This window comes from Oncorhynchus clarkii, chromosome 17 (genome assembly GCF_045791955.1).
Source record: "Oncorhynchus clarkii lewisi isolate Uvic-CL-2024 chromosome 17, UVic_Ocla_1.0, whole genome shotgun sequence".
In the NCBI taxonomy this organism is placed as follows: Eukaryota; Metazoa; Chordata; class Actinopteri; order Salmoniformes; family Salmonidae; genus Oncorhynchus; species Oncorhynchus clarkii.
Window position 1 is genome coordinate 25,575,199 of NC_092163.1, and position 19,780 is coordinate 25,594,978.

Consider the following 19,780-nt stretch of genomic DNA (forward strand, 5'->3'; position numbering starts at 1 on the left):
GGCTGGAACGGAGTAAATGGAATGGCATCAAACACATGTGTTTGATGACATCTGTGAGGGAAGAATTATGTATTTACCTGATTTATAATAGTAAGATTTTTCTGTTCTACTACTGTCTGTGTTTTTATGGTCATCACTCCTCTAATCTGGCCGTATGGTCACCAGAGATGGCTTGAGCTGACAAATTAGTTAAAGACTGCATTACATAGACAATAATGTGTTTTACTAGAGATAGCTAAGGAGTAGAACAATCCCTCATTGTCTTAAAATCATCCTTGCATCTGGGAAACTAAATCAGGGTGAGGTTAAGACAACAACCCACGTGCAGATAACGACAGGATGAACCCAGAGTGGCTTATGATGCCCCAATCTGCATGGGATGTGTGGATCCAATCATGATTAAGCATTTTTAGTGTCAGCTAAAAATAGTATTCTGTATTTGTGTAAAGGTTAGGTTACTCGGTACAACACTCAAGGGTGTGGGGTCGACCAGGCTCACTATTGCAATAATTAATCGATATTGAATAAAGATGATTGTTTGAAGAAGTGACAGTGAAGTCTCTCTCACTTGATTAGAATATTCCAAGACAAATCCCACCTATTCCACTCCAGCCATTACCACGAGCCCATGTTCCCCAATTAAGGTGCCACCAACCTTCTGCGTTGTGAATTCCCCCCTAAAACAAATACCTTACTTGTCATTCTTGCACTAACACTTGTCTTATCTTACTAGCACTGATTTTACTGATAGATGCTTTAGTGAGGAATGTTATTCTTTGCAATGCCTGTGATATGTGGTTGTTCTATCTACCTTCGTTGAATGCACTGACTGTAAGTCACCCTTGATAAGAGCGTCTGCTAATGAACAAAATGTAAAATCTTAAATAAAGACATACTACATTGAGGGTGCTGAGGACTAGTTCTACTTTCAGGACAATTAAGATGATTGAAGGGGGAAGATTTGACATGTTAAAAAGAGGGAGGAAGGAGGCAAAAAAGGGACAGTAGAAAGGTCGGAAAAACTCACAGTTTATGATGACAATCTTGATCATGGTCAACGTGAAAAAGGGGAGGGGTGCCATCTCTATTTTAACCAAAATGGATGTCAGAAGAAACACCACCAAAATCACTGCCAGGCTGCCCATGATCCGAAACTTCTGAGGAATCCTGTGAGTTAGAGAGTTGAAGTGAAATATCTGAGGTCAATCTTATGCTTATTACAAGTGTTTCTCCTGCCTAGTACACTTTTCACAGTGTACACATCAGGGCCAAGCTGAAATGCTGTAGTTGCCACTGTAGTTGCTGGAACCGTCCTAGAAAGGACAATGTGAAAATAATATATCTGCTCTAGTACAGTGCAGCTTGGGTCGGAAAGATAGTGTAAAAAGGATACAATTGTCTAAGTTGAACCCCAAAGGAAATCTAAACATGCCTGCTCAATACATGCACACATTATCATATTAGATGTCCAGCAAAAGATTAAAGTCCTACTCCAGTCAAAGATTGTCTATTATATTTGCAAGATACTTCTAGTGACTGCTCTAACAATGGAAATACATGTCCTCAAAGATGGAAGGCAGGTGGGAGGAGGAGAGATCAGGTGGGACCATTCTAGCCAATGAGTGTGCCAAAACCTCACATTTGTTGCTTTTTAGTCATTTTCACATAGACTTGATTGTGTGTTTTGGATAATTGTCTTGCTGCATGACCGAAAATTCGCTTCAGCTTCAGCTGACAGACGGATGGCCTGACATTCTCCTGAAGAATTCTCTGATACAGAGCAGAATTCATGGTTCCTTCTATTAAGGCAAGTCGTCCAGGTACTAAGGCAGCAAAGCATACCCACACCATCACACTCCCACCACCATGCTTGACTGTTGGTATGAGGTTCTTACTGTGGAATGCAGTGTTTGGTTTTCGCCAGACATAACGGGACCCATCTCGCCCTTGTGTGTGTACATGACTGCATTTATACTTGGTATATTGTTTTTCAACAGAAAAAGTTCAAAGATAGCTGTAGTGCATCTTCAAGATTAAACTTTTGGAGTAGTGCTTTAATGCATTAGGAAAGATGTGGTTGGGGTGGTGGACAAACCTTTGATGCAGGACTGAGTTGAGACAGGTGAAGGCCAGTAAAGGCACCATGGCACAAAGTGTCATTACGTTATTGAACTTGGCCTCCAAAAGGCTACGGTTGTTCCCTTCTGCCCCGGTCCCATTGCCTGACAGGTTGGTGCCCATTTGGGAGGGGTCTCTGAGACGGCTGCTAAAATACTGTACAGACAGAGGACAGCCACTTAATTTTTGTTAATTGCTGATGTGTGGTGATAGTTCTGGCACAACATGTCTGCCATGCATCACCCTTGTGGGTGCTATACATCTTTAGTGGAAGAAATACAATAATATATAAAATATACAATTATGTGAAGCACATTGAGCATGCTATAAAATGCTATTTAATTTAAAACCAACATTAATTATTATAATGAGTAGATTAGGGGTTATCAGTACTTCTGTTAATAATCATTGGCTATCAAGAAGATTTGAAAAGTAAGACTTGAGACATATTTAGACATTGATACAGACATTTCACTAAAAGCTCTGGCATTGTATCGTTGAAATATATTCTTTAATTATTCACAATCTTAAGGTAGATGATACAAAAAATATTGTGTGCTCTACCATGGTGGCTGTCATAAAGAAGTTCCATGGCAGGAGCGTTCCTAAGCCCAGCATGAAAAAGATCAGCCACACGCCATTGTTTCTGTTGGATGACAGAGTAGAGGAAACTAGGGTTACAGACGTTATTTGTAATTTGACAAAATATACCATATTATGTAGGCCCACAGAAATTATAAATGTACAATGGTAATTACTTGACTGTTATGATACAAAATGTGGGGGATTCAATTAAGCAAATTCTAGTCATTTCTGCAGGACTATGTGCAACCTCTGGGGGAACCCTGGACATCTGACTGACCTCAAGGTGAGCCCGCTAACCACAGTCCCTGAAGAGTTAACTCCTTTAGGGGAACTCATAACACACTTCCAATCCAAAGGCTAACATAGCGGTTACATTACCATTTGGTGCAAAGAAGTAACCAAGTGTGTCACAGAAACTTGATACTGTATCTGAGGGCGCATTGTCAAAATGTGAAGATGTCACCATACACACTGAACACATAAAGGAGGCTGCTACTCACTTGTCTTTTGGCTCGTGGACGGTCATTATTTATCTTCAGTGATTACTATCACCCTTTTCCACACTTCAGCACCAAACCTGAAAAAAATGGGTTGGATTGAAAAACATTTCATGTTTTTTCCCTTTAGTCATGTCGAGGAATACAAGAAAACAAACTCATATTATTGCATTTTATTTTATCAACTACATTAGAGAAAAAATGCAAAGAGGGTTTTAGGAACTTAAACTGGGTTAGTGGAATAAAAAAATCATATTTGAATGAATATGGGGCTATGAGATCTGAAAACTAGGGTTAGACTACATTTCCACAGTGCTGAAACTTCAATTTAATGACTGAAATGAAGATCTGCTGACTCTTTGCATGCTATTCAGTAACATACTGACTAATAGCCTAGGCTACAGTTTGTTTTGCTCCTGTACAGTGTAAGATTGATATTCTTAATATTACCAAACATCGAGGCATTAGACAGAGAGAGCATCATGCAATGTGATAATGAGAGATCAAAAACTTACAGCAACACTCAGTATCATCAACTACCCATTTCCAGACAGTTGTCAAGATCTTCTTATTTTTTAAAGTTGAGAGGTAGGCTAATGGACATTCTAAGAACTCAGATGTTGACTCCTCCCAAAATCAGGGAAGCCCTCACTCCTCCCAGCACAACTATGTGTGCGTTTCAGAAGCTTATAGTGACTAACTGGCGCTATCTTAATGTCCACTCTGCCCCACAGCCTCCCGACACGCTTTTCCATATTCCCCACACTACGGGGAAGAGAGCTGTGATGTATCAAAAGAATAACAACTTAAAATGAATAAGCTACATTATTTTTCTCTATCTGCTTAATAACTGTACGGTACTCATTACATTTTCTATTGGGATCTGTAGGCTATGACATCTCACAAGGTAGCCTACTGTGCTCAGTCTTAGGACAATACTGGTCAAAATGGATGGTCTGATTAGATTAATCATTCTAACAATATGCAATTTAAAGTTATCAATAACTTCCTTACTTCACCTTTTTCATTGCCCTGTGTCTCTGGGGTGAAATCAATGAGAACCACACCTCACTGTTTCTCTCTATCACTCTCTCTCTGTCCCTCCCTCTCTCTTTCTGTCCCCCTTCTCTCTCTCTGTCCCTCCCTCCCTCTCTCTGTCCCTCCCTCACCCAGGCATGCACATTCACAGACCTTTTTTCTTTAAAAAACGTCTCCTTTTCTCAAATTTAGCCTAGGTCTTGTGTTCCTCTGGTTAGCAAATGCAACTCAGCAAGTGCTCTACTCCCTGCACTTAAGGGGCTTGAGCGTCAGCAGTAGAGGACTCACATATGCCACGCTACACATGTATCAAGACAATTATGTGTTGCACAAAAGTACTGTGCATGTAGTAGGCTAGGCTATAATGATCAGTCAGACAGGGTGCAGATGTAAAAATCTAAACAAATAGTTTAGGTGAATAAATGCAATAACCCTACCCTCCAAGCCTCTAAACATTACACGGTAAGCAAATGAGTATAGAGCCCACTACCATTTGGTCAACCAATAGCCTACGTACAGCCTTGTCTACACTGTGCAAAATCAGGAAAACTCTCTCTTAAAAACACATGAACTGTGCACTAAAATCAAAATGCATTGTTGGTCTACAGCACACAGTACACTGTACCATGACGTGCAAGGCATCAATGTTGCATAATTCTACATACATTTTCCTGGCGCAGTTGTATTTACACAGACCGTAGCTCCAAATCAAACATATACAACTATCTCAAGTCAGTAGGAGTAGTCATGTCTGACGCAACAGAATGGAATGACGTTGCTGGCAGGATTGAGTTGAGAGAAAGCTGTGTGATGTTAAGCAGGACCTAGGAGTTAGGCGTACAGTGTCTCCTGACCCTTCCTGTCTCAGCCTCCAGTATTTATGCTGCAGTAGTTCATGTGTCGGGGGGCTAGAGTCAGTCTGTTATATCTGGACTATTTCTCCTGTCTTATCCGGTGTCCTGTGTGAATTAAAGTATCCTCTCTCTAATTCGCTCTCTCTTCCTTTCTCTCTTTCTGAGGACCTGAGCCCTAGGACCATGCTTCAGGACTACCTGGTCTGATGACTCCTTGCTGTCCCCAGTCCACCTGGCCGTGCTGCTGCTCCAGTTTCAACTGTTCTGCCTGCGGCTATGGACTGTTCACCGGATGTGCTACCTGTCCCAGACCTGCTGTTTTCAACTCTCTAGAGACAACAGGAGCGGTAGAGATACTCTGAATAATCGACTATGAAAAGGCAGCTGACATTTACTCCTGAGGTACTGACCTGTTGCACCCTCAACAACCACTGTGATTACCATTATTTGACCATGCTGGTCATTTATGAACATTTGAACATCTTGGCCATGTTCTGTTATAATCTCCACCCGGCACAGCCAGAAGAGGACTGGCCACCCCTCATAGCCTGGTGCCTCTCTAGGTTTCTTCCTAGGTTTTGGCCTTTCTAGGGAGTTTTTCCTAGCCACCGTGCTTCTACACCTGCATTGCTTGCTGTTTGGGGGTTTTAGGCTTGGTTTCTGTACAGCACTTTGATATATCAGCTGATGTAAGAAGGGCTATATAAATACATTTGATTTGATAAAGGATTTTAGCTCTGGATAAGATCCCATGTTTTATCAGAAATAAATAGGTATGAGGGGTTGCTTTGCAAAGACGTGGCAGTCCTTGTGAAATATCAAAATGTGTTAGTGTAACAGTATAACTTTAGACCGTCCCCTCGCCCGTACCCGGGCGTGAACCAGGGACCCTCTGCACACATCAACAACAGTCACCCACAAAGCATCGTTACCCATCTATCCACAAAAGCCGCGGCCCTTGCAGAGCAAGGGGAACTACTACTTCAAGGTCTCAGAGCAAGTCACGTCACTGATTGAAACGCTATTTAGCGCGCACCGCTAACTAAGCAAGCCGTTTCAAATCCGTTACACTAGCTCAACGATGGACGAATGCCACACCCAAGCAAAATAACATTTACCCTATTGAATACAAGGTACATGCGGTACAATTTTTTTGTGAAAGTAAGTAGAGATTTTTTGAAAGAAAACCTCAAATCATGAGGGAGGCTCCCCTATTCTTTTTTAATCCAAACTGAGATGAATAGTAGCCTAATCATGGATAGGATAACTCTTAGAGAATCTTAAGTGATGAGCAATTGTGGTTGATCTTACCTATCCAAAGACTAATACAAAAAAGTAGGCCTAATATTTAATAAAGGGCCTCATTTTGTACATAATTTAAGTAGCCTAATCTTTAACAACAAAGGTGTTATTGCGGTCTTAGCAGTTTTGGTCTCTGACCTCCTCGCTATAGACTGTTTCATCATTATCGGTGTATCATCAGAAAACTTAATGATGGTGTTGGAGTCGTGCTTGGCTACGTAGTCATGGGGAAACAGGGAGTACAGGAGGGGACTAAGCACACACCCCTGATGGGCCCAGGTGTTTTCAGTATCGGCGTGGCAGTTTTGTTCTTACATACCCTTACCACCTGGGTCAGGAAGTCCAGGATCCAGTTGCAGATGGAGGTGTTTAGTCCCAGGGTCAGCACTATGGTGTTGAACGCTGAGCTGTAGTCAATAAACAACAAGTCAGAATAAGATTGTCTGCTAAATTACCAAAATGTAAATGTACATTTGTGTATATAGGCCTGTTCTTTGTCATCTAGGTAATTGCATCAGCTTAAACTTAGGCTCCAGATATGTCAGCAGATATGTCATACAATATTTAGACCCAGTTGAATTAAGATATTGTGCAAAAACACACTGTCACTCTTCTTTACAAAATATGATTGAGGGTTCAAATGAGAACCACTAAGCCTGAGCTCCAGCTGAAGAAGGTGGGGTTATTTTGAAGAATAATTTAGGCTACTGTCATGTTAGGCTAATTATTATTGCTGATGACAAGCATACCCATAACACCATGCAGTTACCACCATGATTGAAAATATGAAGAGTGGTGCTCAGGGATGTGTATCGTTGGATTTTCCCCAAACAAAATGATTTGTATTCAGGACAAAAAGCGTATTTCTTTTGGTAGCACTTATTTGTTTTTCCTTTGCCTCCAACCCCTTTCCATGCGTGGAACGGATGTGGGTGGGGCAGGGTCTACATAAGGATGCTAAATGTAAAAAATTCACAAAAGCTCTGACGAAGGCCGTGAGGCCGATACGTAAACGTATTAAATATTAGTGATACTACCAAGAGCAGTGTGCGGTTTCCTTTGTCCTTCATCTTGTTCAACTGTTGCCATGCACCTGCAAAGAGATTGCTCAGATGTGCGAGTGCCTTTTGAATTTTATATTTGAGTGACTCGAAAATTACTACAAAATATGTGGGCTAAAAAAACTTTTTAGATATTTATAATATTACTCAGAATATCACACATGGACATTTCTTGATATGGACTCAGAACTGATATTTGAAAATAACAGAAGCTTTAAGCTGACAAAAAATTAGATATTGGCAAAACAAACTAACAGTTAAAACTAGGTAAATAAATAAACAAACATATCTAGCAATGGCACAATGAAGTCACAGTCAATTGTGTGGCGACAACGGTTTCTCAGAATCGTATCCCTCTAACCCACAGTCCTCTCAGCACATTCAAGATATGAAACTTCTCTGGGCTGAGGTCCATATCCGGATCTTGAAAGCACATTTTGAAAGCACATTTTCTGGTGCATTTCTGAGTTTCCAGCACATGCTCAATAATTTAACAATGTGAAATCCATATTTTTCTTACATGCACAAATCATTTGTGGATTCCCTCCGGATATCATACATGGTATGGCCGGATATTGACTCATTAGACATAAGCTTATGTGGACATCTTATTTAAAAAAAAAATACTGACAGTAGGCCTACATAGTATATTTGTGACTCGTTTCAGGAAACTATGCATATGTCGCGAGTAATAGTCTGTAACTATTACATGTCCCCTCTGAGGTTGCCCTTATCTTGACCTAGTATATGACCTAAGAGGCTCACTGTCTCGATGAGCTTGTCCAGGAGGGAGTGTATTTGAGATGGGTGTATCTAGAATTTAAAATTGATATATGCCATTGGATGAGGTAATGTTTTGGTCCGAAGTGGTACCAAGAACGAGATAAGGAACTTAGTTTAGGAGAACAAACTGAACAATAATTTATAGCTAATGCTATCTAGCTATGGGATACTCCTCTTTCAAGTAAAATGTTCTTTGTGTAATGTTCCTAAGATCTGTTATTCGTCATGTGAGTTGAGATGGGTGTGTCTTGGCTATAAATGATACTAAGAACTGTTTTGTAAGCACTCTCAGATCAATTAATTTATAGACACTGAATTGATCTGAGAGTCACAGGGCTATGGTGAAGCTCATAATTAAAGATGGACTTTATAATATGACTCTGACTTGTGTGTGGTTTGCTCTCTCCTTATTTGGTAATACAGGAAATTTCCACGACACTGTATTCACTTGGGATCTATCACATCCCACAACTGTCCCAGAGTATGTTTAGAATATTTTTTTTCTCACACAGAAGGACAAGTTGACCATGAAGGCCTGATTCACACAGTCTTCTCTGAACAGTTGATGTTGAGATGTGTCTGTTACTTGAACTTGTGAAGCATTTATTTGGGCTGCAATGCCAAGAGTGTGCAAAGCTGTCATCACGCAAAGGGTGGCCATTTGAAGAATCTCAAATATAAAATATATTTTGATTTGTTTAACACTTTTTGGTTACTACATTTCATAGTTTTGATGTCTTCACTATTATTTTACAATGTAGAAAATTGTAAAAAATAAAGAAAAACCCTCGAATGAGTAGGTGTTCTAAAACTTTTGACCGGTACACAAACTCTTCTAAACTGTTTCGGCTAGGAAGCATGCTGACGCCTTTAGAAGTAAAAGAGCCTGGAAGATCGTTTTGGAATTTAAAAAAATTGTCACACTGGGAACCTTTCAAGATCAAAAAGGTTCCTTTAGGAACCCCTCTGAAAAATGGTATTTGTTCATGGACCCCCCTTTTGTGATGGGAGGTGTTTCATTTGGAACTTTTAAAATATAATATTGTAGAGGTGGCAGCCTATCAGAAGATCGGAGGCTTTGCTTTCACAGGGTTCTTTTTGGCCACCAGTTAGAGTAAATATAACTTATGTTCATCATGTTATGGTTGTACACTGCAAATGTACATTTTCCTTGAATATTTGTGCATATTACACATTCTAATATCATGTCATAATTAACATTGCTGATTGCATAGTGTAATAAAGTGGTACTATTCCAATTTTGCATAGGATCTTGAGGAACTCATACACCTCAGTAAGTCTCATTGAATCTACAAAACTGTCAGTTTTCAACCTTAACATATGATGACAATACAACAGAAAAGATGAACAGGAATGACATTTACTCCCATGGGTGACCTAAAAATATCTATCTGAAAGCCAAGGTTCTACTAAGCCATGCCTCCAGTCCAGGGTTCCTCCAGTTCCTCTATTATAGGTGTTTTGGTGTTACTCTGGACCCTGATCTCTCTTTTGATGAACATATCAAGACTGTTTCAAGGACAGCTTTTTTCCATATACGTAACATTGCAAAAATCTGAAACTTTCTGTCCAAAAATGATGCAGAAAAATGTATCCATGCTTTTGTCACTTCTAGGTTAGACGACTGCAACGCTCCCTGATAAGGCACTGAATAAACTTCAGGTAGTGCTAAACACAGCTGCTAGAATCTTGACCAGAACCTAAAAAATTATCATATTATTCCAGTGCTAGCCTCTCTACACTGGCCTCCTGTTGAGGCAAGGGCCGATTTCAAGGTTTTACTGCTAACCTACAAAACATTACATGGGGTTGCTACTACCTATCTTTCCGATTTGGTCCTGCCGTACATACCTACACGTACGCTACGGTCACAAGATGCAGGCCTCCTAACTGTCCCTAGAATTTCTAAGCAAACAGCTGGAGGCAGGGATTTTTCCCATTGAGCTTCATTTTAATGTCAGTCTGTTATATCTGGAGTATTTCTCCTGTCTTATCCGGTGTCCTGTGTGAATTTAATTATGTTATCTCTAATTCTCACTCTCTTTTTCTTTCTCTCTTTCTGTCTCTCTCTCTCTGAGGACCTGATCCCTAGGACCATGCCTCAGGACTACCTGGCCTGATGACTCCTTGCTGTCCCCAGTCCACCTGGCCGTGCTGCTGCTCCAGTTTCAACTGTTCTGCCTGCGGCTATGGAAACCTGACCTGTTCACCGGACGTGCTACCTGTACCAGACGTGCTGTTTAGAACTCTCTGGAGACAGCAGGAGCGGTAGAGATACTCTGAACTATGAAAAGCCAACTGACATTTACTCCTGAGGTGCTGACCTATTGCACCCTCGACAACCACTGTGATTATTATTATTTGACCCTGCTGGTCATCTATGAACATTTGAACATCTTTGCCATGTTCTGCTATAATCTCCACCCGGCATAACCAGACTCCACCCGGCATAACCATAACCAGGACTGGCCACCTCTCGTAGTCTGCTTCCTCTCTAGGTTTCTTCTGATGTTCTGGCCTTTCTAGGAGTTTTTCCTAGCCACCATGCTTCTTCACCTGCATTGCTTGCTGTTTGGGGTTTTAGGCTGGGTTTCTGTACAGCACTTTGAGATATCAGCTGATGTAAGAAGGGCTTTATAAATACATGTGATTTGATTTCTCCTCACTGAACAGGCACATTCCTTTTTGTAGAAATTTGTCACTGACCTCTGCATATCTGGTCACATTTCTTTTGTCAAGTTGGATTTTATAATTTGATTTATGAGGAGGAAAGTAGGGAACAGAGTTAAAAGGTACTAAAGTACTCATATCAGACAATATCCATCCTACTCTTTTTTAACTTCAGTGGCTAGTTGGCCAGCATGAAAGCAGACCAGACAAAACCACTGTCATATATTTAAATGCTGAGCTTTTAATCACATGCTGAGAGTGCACCAAAAAGGGGAAATGAAATGTGGCCAATTGACAAGAAACAAAAGTAGTTTCAAACATAATATAATGTGTGTGAGTAACAGACAATGCCAACTGTGAGCTTTTGAATTCGCTACTGTTAGAGGGAATTTGTCATGTTCAGCCAAAGTACAATTGGTATTGCTTTTCCCTTCACCTGCATTACAGAGTGGAGGGAAACATTTAAGTTATATTAATAAACTAGCTAACATGGAAACCATTTAAAATCTACTCGTACTCTTATGATAGTTAAGACATTATAGTGTTTACTATTATAAAAATAGTAACATCAATCACCCTGCAGAGTAAAGTACATTTTACAGTATTTGTTGCACAGCTCAGTGCTATTTTGTGTGAGCAAAATTGAGCCCATTACATTTGTATACGTAAATCTGGAACCCTCAAATTAGTATGATATGTTACATTTGGTATGACAGTAGGTCATACCAAACATACACAAATGCCTAGCAACCCAAAAGTTCAGTGTTTGAATCTCATTTTGGCAAATTAGCAACTTTGGACTACTTACCACTTTTTAGCTACCTTGCAACCACTTAGCATGTTAGCTAACCCTTCTCTATAACCTTAACACTTAACACTTAACTTAACCTTTCTCCTAACCTTAACCCCTAATCTAACATGGCACATGATACTAAAACAGTTGAACGTAATATATCATACTAAAGCAGTCAAACGTAATATATCATACTAAAGTGGCCAAACATAATATACAGTGCCTTGCGAAATTATTCGGCCCCATTGAACTTTGCAACCTTTTGCCACATTTCAGGCTTCAAACATAAAGATATAAAACTGTATTTTTTTGTGAAGAATCAACAACAAGTGGGACACAATCATGAAGTGGAACGACATTTATTGGGTATTTCAAACTTTTTTAACAAATCAAAAACTGAAAAATTGTGCGTGCAAAATTATTCAGCCCCTTTACTTTCAGTGCAGCAAACTCTCTCCAGAAGTTCAGTGAGGATCTCTGAATGATCCAATGTTGACCTAAATGACTAATGATGATAAATACAATCCACCTGTGTGTAATCAAGTCTCCGTATAAATGCACCTGCACTGTGATAGTCTCAGAGGTCCGTTAAAAGTGCAGAGAGCATCATGAAGAACAAGGAACACACCAGGCAGGTCCGAGATACTGTTGTGAAGAAGTTTAAAGCCGGATTTGGATACAAAAAGATTTCCCAAGCTTTAAACATCCCAAGGAGCACTGTGCAAGCGATAATATTGAAATGGAAGGAGTATCAGACCACTGCAAATCTACCAAGACCTGGCCGTCCCTCTAAACTTTCAGCTCATACAAGGAGAAGACTGATCAGTGATGCAGCCAAGAGGCCCATGATCACTCTGGATGAACTGCAGAGATCTACAGCTGAGGTGGGAGACTCTGTCCATAGGACAACAATCAGTCGTATATTGCACAAATCTGGCCTTTATGGAAGAGTGGCAAGAAGAAAGCCATTTCTTAAAGATATCCATAAAAAGTGTTGTTTAAAGTTTGCCACAAGCCACCTGGGAGACACACCAAACATGTGGAAGAAGGTGCTCTGGTCAGATGAAACCAAAATTGAACTTTTTGGCAACAATGCAAAAAGTTATGTTTGGCGTAAAAGCAACACAGCTGAACACACCATCCCCACTGTCAAACCAGGTGGTGGCAGCATCATGGTTTGGGCCTGCTTTTCTTCAGCGGGGACAGGGAAGATGGTTCAAATTGATGGGAAGATGGATGGAGCCAAATACAGGACCATTCTGGAAGAAAACCTGATGGAGTCTGCAAAAGACCTGAGACTGGGACGGAGATTTGTCTTCCAACAAGACAATGATCCAAAACATAAAGCAAAATCTACAATGCAATGGTTCAAAAATAAACATATCCAGGTGTTAGAATGGCCAAGTCAAAGTCCAGACCTGAATCCAATCGAGAATCTGTGGAAAGAACTGAAAACTGCTGTTCACAAATGCTCTCCATCCAACCTCACTGAGCTCGAGCTGTTTTGCAAGGAGGAATGGGAAAAAATGTCAGTCTCTCGATGTGCAAAACTGATAGAGACATACCCCAAGCGACTTACAGCTGTAATCGCAGCAAAAGGTGGCGCTACAAAGTATTAACTTAAGGGGGCTGAATAATTTTGCACGCCCAATTTTTCAGTTTTTGATTTGTTAAAAAAGTTTGAAATATCCAATAAATGTCATTCCACTTCATGATTGTGTCCCACTTGTTGTTGATTCTTCACAAAAAAATACAGTTTTATATCTTTATGTTTGAAGCCTGAAATGTGGCAAAAGGTCGCAAAGTTCAAGGGGGCCAAATACTTTCGCAAGGCACTGTATCATACTAAAGTGGTCAAACGTACTATATCAAATTAAAGGAGTCAAATGCAATATATCATACTAAAGCAGTCGAATGTAATATATCATAGAAAACGGTCAAATCAAACTGGTGTGTGTAATAAATAAATAATATGTTTTGCTCTGAGACCAGGTTGCTTCTACAATATGCTGTATCATGTTTTATCACTGCCTGAAACACTTTTTTATTCTTAAGAGCCCTTTAATTAATTTAATCTCTGTAACGGTGTTTATTATAAAACCTCTCATACCGCCATCCAGAACTATAATAATAATAATAATAATGTGGCAGTCATGTTTTAACTGCTAAAACAAGGATGATAAAAAATAGGCCTGGATAGTGGATAAGGAACAACAACCAGTAAGGCCAAATAGCACCTGTCCTATGTAATGTGTGGAGGGATTGCACACTGTTTCCAAGTTCCTTGTAAATATATCACACCACAATGTAATCTATACTGAACAAAAAATTAAATGTAACATGCAAAGTGTTGTTGGTCCCATGTTTCATGAGCTTATGTAAAAAATCCCAGAAAAGCTTATTTCTCTATAATTTGGGCACCTTGTGCTGGGGACAATAACAGGCCACTCTAAAATGTGCAGTTTTGTCACACAACACAAAGCCACAGATGTCTTGTTTTGAGGGAGTGTGCAATTGACATGTTGACAGCAGGAATGTCCATCAGAGCTATTGTCAGAGAATTGTATGTTAAGTTGTATGTTAAGTTCCGTAAGCCGCCTCCAATGTTGTTTTCTAGATTTTGACAGTACGTCGAACCGGCCTCACAACCGCAGACCACGTGTATGGCGTTGTATGGGCGAACGATTTGAGATGTCAATGTTGTGAAAAGAGTGCCCCGTGGTGGCGGTGGGGTTATGGTATGGGCAGGCATAAGCTATGGACAACAAATACAATTTTATCGCTGGCAATTTGCATACACAGAGATATCGTGACGAGGTCCTAAATCCCATTGGCATGCCATTCATCCATCACCTCATGTTTCAGCATGATAATGCACGACCCCATGTCACAAGGATGTGTACACAATTCCAGAAAGCTGAAAATGTCCCAGTTCTTCCATGGCCTGCATACTCACCAGACATATCACCCATTTAGCATGTTTGGGATGACCTGGAGCGACATGTACAACGGCGTGTTCCAGTTCCCGCCAATATTCAGGAACTACTAGCTCCCGAGTGGCGCAGCGGTCTAAGGCACTGCATCGCAGTGCTAGAGACATCACTACAGACCCTGGTTCGGTCCTGGGCTGTATCACAACCGGTCGTGATCTGGAGTCTCATAGGGCGTCATACAATTGGCCCAGCGCTGTCCGGGTTATGGGAAGGTTTGGCAAGAGTAGGCCGTCATTGGAAATAAGAATTTGTTCTTTAACTGACTTTCATAAGTCATAAGTTAAAATCTTTTTTTTTAAATAAAAAAAAGACTACGCACAGCCATTGAAGAGGAGTGGGACAACATTCCACAGGCCACAATCAACAGCCTGATCAATTCTATGCGAAGGAGATGTGTTACGCTGCACGAGGCAAATGATGATCACACCAGATACTGACTGGTTTAATGATCCACACCCCTACCTCTTTTGTTAAGGTATCTGTGACCAACATATGCATATATGTATTCCCAGTGAAATCCATCAATGAGGGCATAATTTATATATTTAAATTGACCGATGAACTGTAACTCAGCAAAATCTTTGAAATTGTTTATATTTTTGTTCAGTATAGAAAAGGCATCCAGAAAAACCAACATTGGGTATGGGAATTTATACAATCAAAAAACATCATAACAGACCTGGTTTAGTTCATGACAGCTTTAGTTTTTACTTAGTTTATGCCTGTGAGACAGCAGCCTGTAGGCTTTTGTTAGATTCCTGCACTGAATCATATAATCCAATAGTCATGGCTGTCACTCTGAAAAAATATTTGTGTAGTTAATCAGACATGGTAAATTTGCCCTCCATAATGGAAGAACAGCCCTGGTTTAAGATTACAGTCCCATACTGTGGTAAATACAGCACATAGCCATCTTCAGATGCAGAATCAATATGACTTACTGTATGTGACGTGAGCTGTTTTATTAAGATGGATTATTCCTTGCATCCATGAGCAGGTTTGTTAAACATAGATTGTATCTACTTACAAAGCTTAGCTACTCCGTAGTTGTGCTGTCCTCATCTCACCTGTTGTTGGTCATACACTGAAGTCATGGAGTTATTCTATTGTTTCTCTCTTCCAATTCAACCACTACACATGTACTCGTATCCCCTTCTCTGAAATACCTCTTTGAACAAACTTAGTCTAACCAATGATACCCTAGAGAAACTGCAGCGCAAGCAAGCAAGCAACAAGGACTTCTCCAAGAGCTGAAGAGCTCTTGGAGAAGTCCTTGTTGCTTGCGCTGCAGTTTCTCTATTACGCAATTGATTATTCCTGTGCTAGTTGGTTTTTACACGATCATGTCACATTTCATCTTCCCCCTTAAAGAGACAAGTGTATTTTTCAATGACTAGTTATAGGAGAGAATGTAATGCATATTATTGCTGGCTAAAAAGGTGTTGTTTGCATACACTAGAGACTTTCCTTTAGCATGCCTAGTTTACAACTACTATGAGTTTTCTTTTACATAATCAGGCTGTGAAATATTTTCTGATACTCTTGCTGTTGAAGTGCACAAGAAGCGAGAGTCAGATTTGAATTATCACTGTTAAAATGAAATGTGTGACTTGATTTTAAGGAATATTTGATGGCATTTCAACATGTAACAAAATATTATGTAAGGCTCTATGCATGCCAGCACAATGAATCACCGGGGGCAAACTACCTGCCCTCCAGGACACCTACTCCACCCGATGTCACAGGAAGGCCATAAAGATCATCATGGACAACAACCACCCGAGCCACTGCCTGTTCACTTCGCTATCATCCAGAAGGCGAGGTCAGTTCAGGTGCGTCAAAGCAGGGACCGAGATACTGAAAAACAGCTTCTATCTCAAGGCCATCAGACTGTTAAACAGCCACCACTAACATTGAGTGGCTGCTGCCAACACACCGACTCAACTCCAGCCACTTTAAGAATGGAAATTGATGGAAATTGATGTAAAAAATGTATCACTAGCCACTTTAAATAATGCCACATAATATAATGTTTACATACCCTACATTACTCATCTCATATGTATATGTATATACTGTACTCTATACCATCTACTGCATCTTTATGTAATACATGTATCACTAGCCACTTTAAACTATGCCACTTTGTTTACATACCCTACATTACTCATCTCATATGTATATACTGTACTCGATACCATCTACTGCTTCTTGCCTATGCCGTTCAGTACCATCACTCATTCATATATATCTTTATGTACATATTCTTTATCCCTTTACACTTGTGTGTATAAGGTAGTAGTTGTGGAATTGTTAGGTTAGATTACTCGTTGGTTATTACTGCATTGTCGGAACTAGAAGCACAAGCATTTCGCTACACTCGCATTAACATCTGCTAACCATGTGTATGTGACAAGTAAAATTGGATTTGATTTGATTTAGTACACATGACCATTCCGAGTGGAAATCATTAACTGGATTGATAAAGATATTGACCATGAGTTTTTGCCCTGGATGAAATAGCTGAAGGACTTCAACGTGCAAACAGGAAAACCTTTATTGTACTTCCCTTGAATGAAATGTAAAAAAGCTAATTAAAAGCTCTTACTTCCCAAACATCAGCTATATCAATATTGTGTCATAAAACAATGTGTCATTATATAGTGATCAGACAAGTCTTAAGTGTTAACTGTTATTAACTGAACAATTGTTTATCCCATGTGTAACTCTGTTGTTTTTGTCGCACTGCTTTGCTTAATCTTGTCGCAGTTGTAGTTGTAAATGAGAACTTGTTCTCAACTGACCTACCTGGTTAAATAAAAGTTTTATTAAGTATTGTTGTGAAAATGTAATTCATGGAGGAAGGATAGAGATTTATCTTGTTGTATACAATATGTTGCAATATTTTTGATACTTGCTTTAGCTCTCTGTCAAAGTCTACTAATGTGCAATCATTAATACAAAAAATCCATGTAGATGTCAGCTGCAGTTAAACGATATTCAAAAATGTATGCTGTGTATATTTACTTGTGAACTGTCACTCACAATAACAGGCGACAATAATTACACATAACCAAACAATAAGACACTACAGTAGAGGAAAAGTTGCTGAAACATGCAGAATGGAGCTAATTGTCCATATTATTGATCATTGCTGGACTGACAAATGTGTTCACATGGTGTGAGAAAAGCTAAACGGTCTATTTGTGCTTTACTTTGTACTGTTATTCTAAGATAGGTGTTGGTGAGTGTGTGGTCTTTCTAAATATGACAAACTGAGGAAAGATTATGTCTCTAAATTATACAAATCATTTGACTAAAAGTAAATAAACTAAAGGAAAGGTGTAAACACTTACTTGCAATCGTCTGTCAGAACTATGTTCACCGGCGAGCGATGTCTCAACAGCTGAAGTTCAAAGACCAATAGGGACTTATCTGAAGTGATCTGTGTTCAATGGGAGTGGTAAAAAAGACAACAACCTCAATAATGACTAATGACTGAAATATTTGCATTACATTATATTTAATCTACCTAGTATGGAATACATAGAATAGCCCCAAAATTGCAAGCATCAAGTTAAATCAAATGCACCTTGAACACAAACATTGGAAGTTGTTTTAAATATTTAACCAGGTCAGCTAGGGACTCTTCTACTGCATGTCATGCAATCACTAAAACATTCCATTCAACAACTGTCACTCTTTCTCACTTTGTTTTACCAAATCCTTATTGATGTCAACAAAACATGATTTAAATTAAAGTCAAAGTTGTGAATAAATATATCAAGTTAGGTTTTGGGCTCTCATTTAAAGTCACAATCTGGATTTTTTTGTTTCAGCCCAATATGCTGGGAAAATGAATCACATGGCCACTTTCCTGCCAATCATTTTTGTCCCACGAGCACAAGTAGCCAAGAGAGTTAGCTCATTAGATTAGTCGTAACAGGAAAAACTGATACATTGTGGCATACTAGGAAATCAGCTGGTGGACGAGCCCATTGCCAAATGTGTAGATAGGGTTTGTCATTTAAAAAAAAATCCAACTTCTTAATGACAGGCATCTGTTTTACCCGAGAACTCACAAGTTCATGGAGCCCGACATTGTGAGGAAAATAATATTACGCTAAGGCTGTTCTTCTTCGTCGGTGGCACTATCGTTCCGATTCATGGCAGTTAAAATGCTTTTGTATTCAAAGGCTTTTTTTCAACAATCTGTGCTTAGGAAGTCACATAATAAATTGCATGGACTCACTCTGTGTGGAATAATAGTGTTTAACATGATTTTTGAATGACTACCTCATCTCTCTGTACCCCACACAGACAATGAATTATCTGTAAGGTCCCTCAGTCGAGCAGTGAATTTCAAACACATTCAACCACTAAGATCAGGGAGGTTTTCCAATGCCTCACAAAGAAGGGCACCTATTGGTAGACGGGCAAAAAAAAGCAGGCATTGAATATCCCTTTGAGCATATTGAAGTGAAGTTATTAATTACACTTCAGATGGTGTATCAATAAACCCAGTCACTACAAAGATACAGGCGTTCTTCCTAACTCAGTTGCCGGAAAGGAAGGAAACCACTCAGGGATTTCACCATGAGGCCAATAGTGACTTGAAAACAGTTACATAGTTTAATGGTTGTGAAGTTGTCAGAAAAAAACGCCTCTAACAACGCAATTAAGATATTCCACGAGTGGTCTGAGGCAGTCGGTAAATAACGAGTTTTCAAGTGCAACTTCAGTAATGATAGTTTTGGGACACAGCTTGGATATTTAACAATGCTTAAAATTCAAATAGTTCTGAGCCTTGACAGTGAGCGCATGCTAGGTTCGATTAAGGTTTCACTTGCTTTCTATGATCCATATAACACTAGTCTCGTGCATTAATGTTTGATCATTGCCGTACGGCTCTTTTTCTGATAGTCTTCTATTTACTTGTCGATAACAACCCTCAATTATTTGTATTATTTAATTCATTCATTTGAAGTGGTGGCTGCATGCATGCTATGCTGGGTCAGTTTGTAATTCAAGCCTATTTCGTAAAATTGCTACAGTATATTAATCC

At 39.6% G+C, this 19,780-nt stretch overlaps 1 protein-coding gene across 7 annotated transcripts in view; it reads right to left on the reverse strand.

The window, feature by feature from the left end:
* LOC139370614 (equilibrative nucleoside transporter 1-like) overlaps nucleotides 1–18,316 on the reverse strand; it is a 44,516-nt gene extending 26,200 nt beyond the window's left edge. Inside the window, exons 1-7 of one of the 7 annotated variants that reach the window (XM_071110210.1) lie at nucleotides 18,072–18,243; nucleotides 7,432–7,487; nucleotides 6,720–6,801; nucleotides 3,204–3,280; nucleotides 2,683–2,764; nucleotides 2,096–2,274; nucleotides 1,028–1,167 (exon numbers count right to left, since the gene is read on the reverse strand). In XM_071110210.1, the coding sequence (XP_070966311.1) occupies nucleotides 1,028–1,167; nucleotides 2,096–2,274; nucleotides 2,683–2,764; nucleotides 3,204–3,229 (427 nt within the window). In that variant the 5' untranslated portion in view covers nucleotides 3,230–3,280; nucleotides 6,720–6,801; nucleotides 7,432–7,487; nucleotides 18,072–18,243. Of the gene's footprint in view, nucleotides 1–1,027; nucleotides 1,168–2,095; nucleotides 2,275–2,682; nucleotides 2,765–3,203; nucleotides 3,281–6,713; nucleotides 6,802–7,431; nucleotides 7,488–15,742; nucleotides 15,880–18,071 lie in introns of those variants that run through there. The other 6 variants (XM_071110207.1, XR_011627152.1, XM_071110206.1 and 3 more) reach the window with 6 other exon arrangements.
* Nucleotides 18,317–19,780: the final 1,464 nt, after the last annotated feature.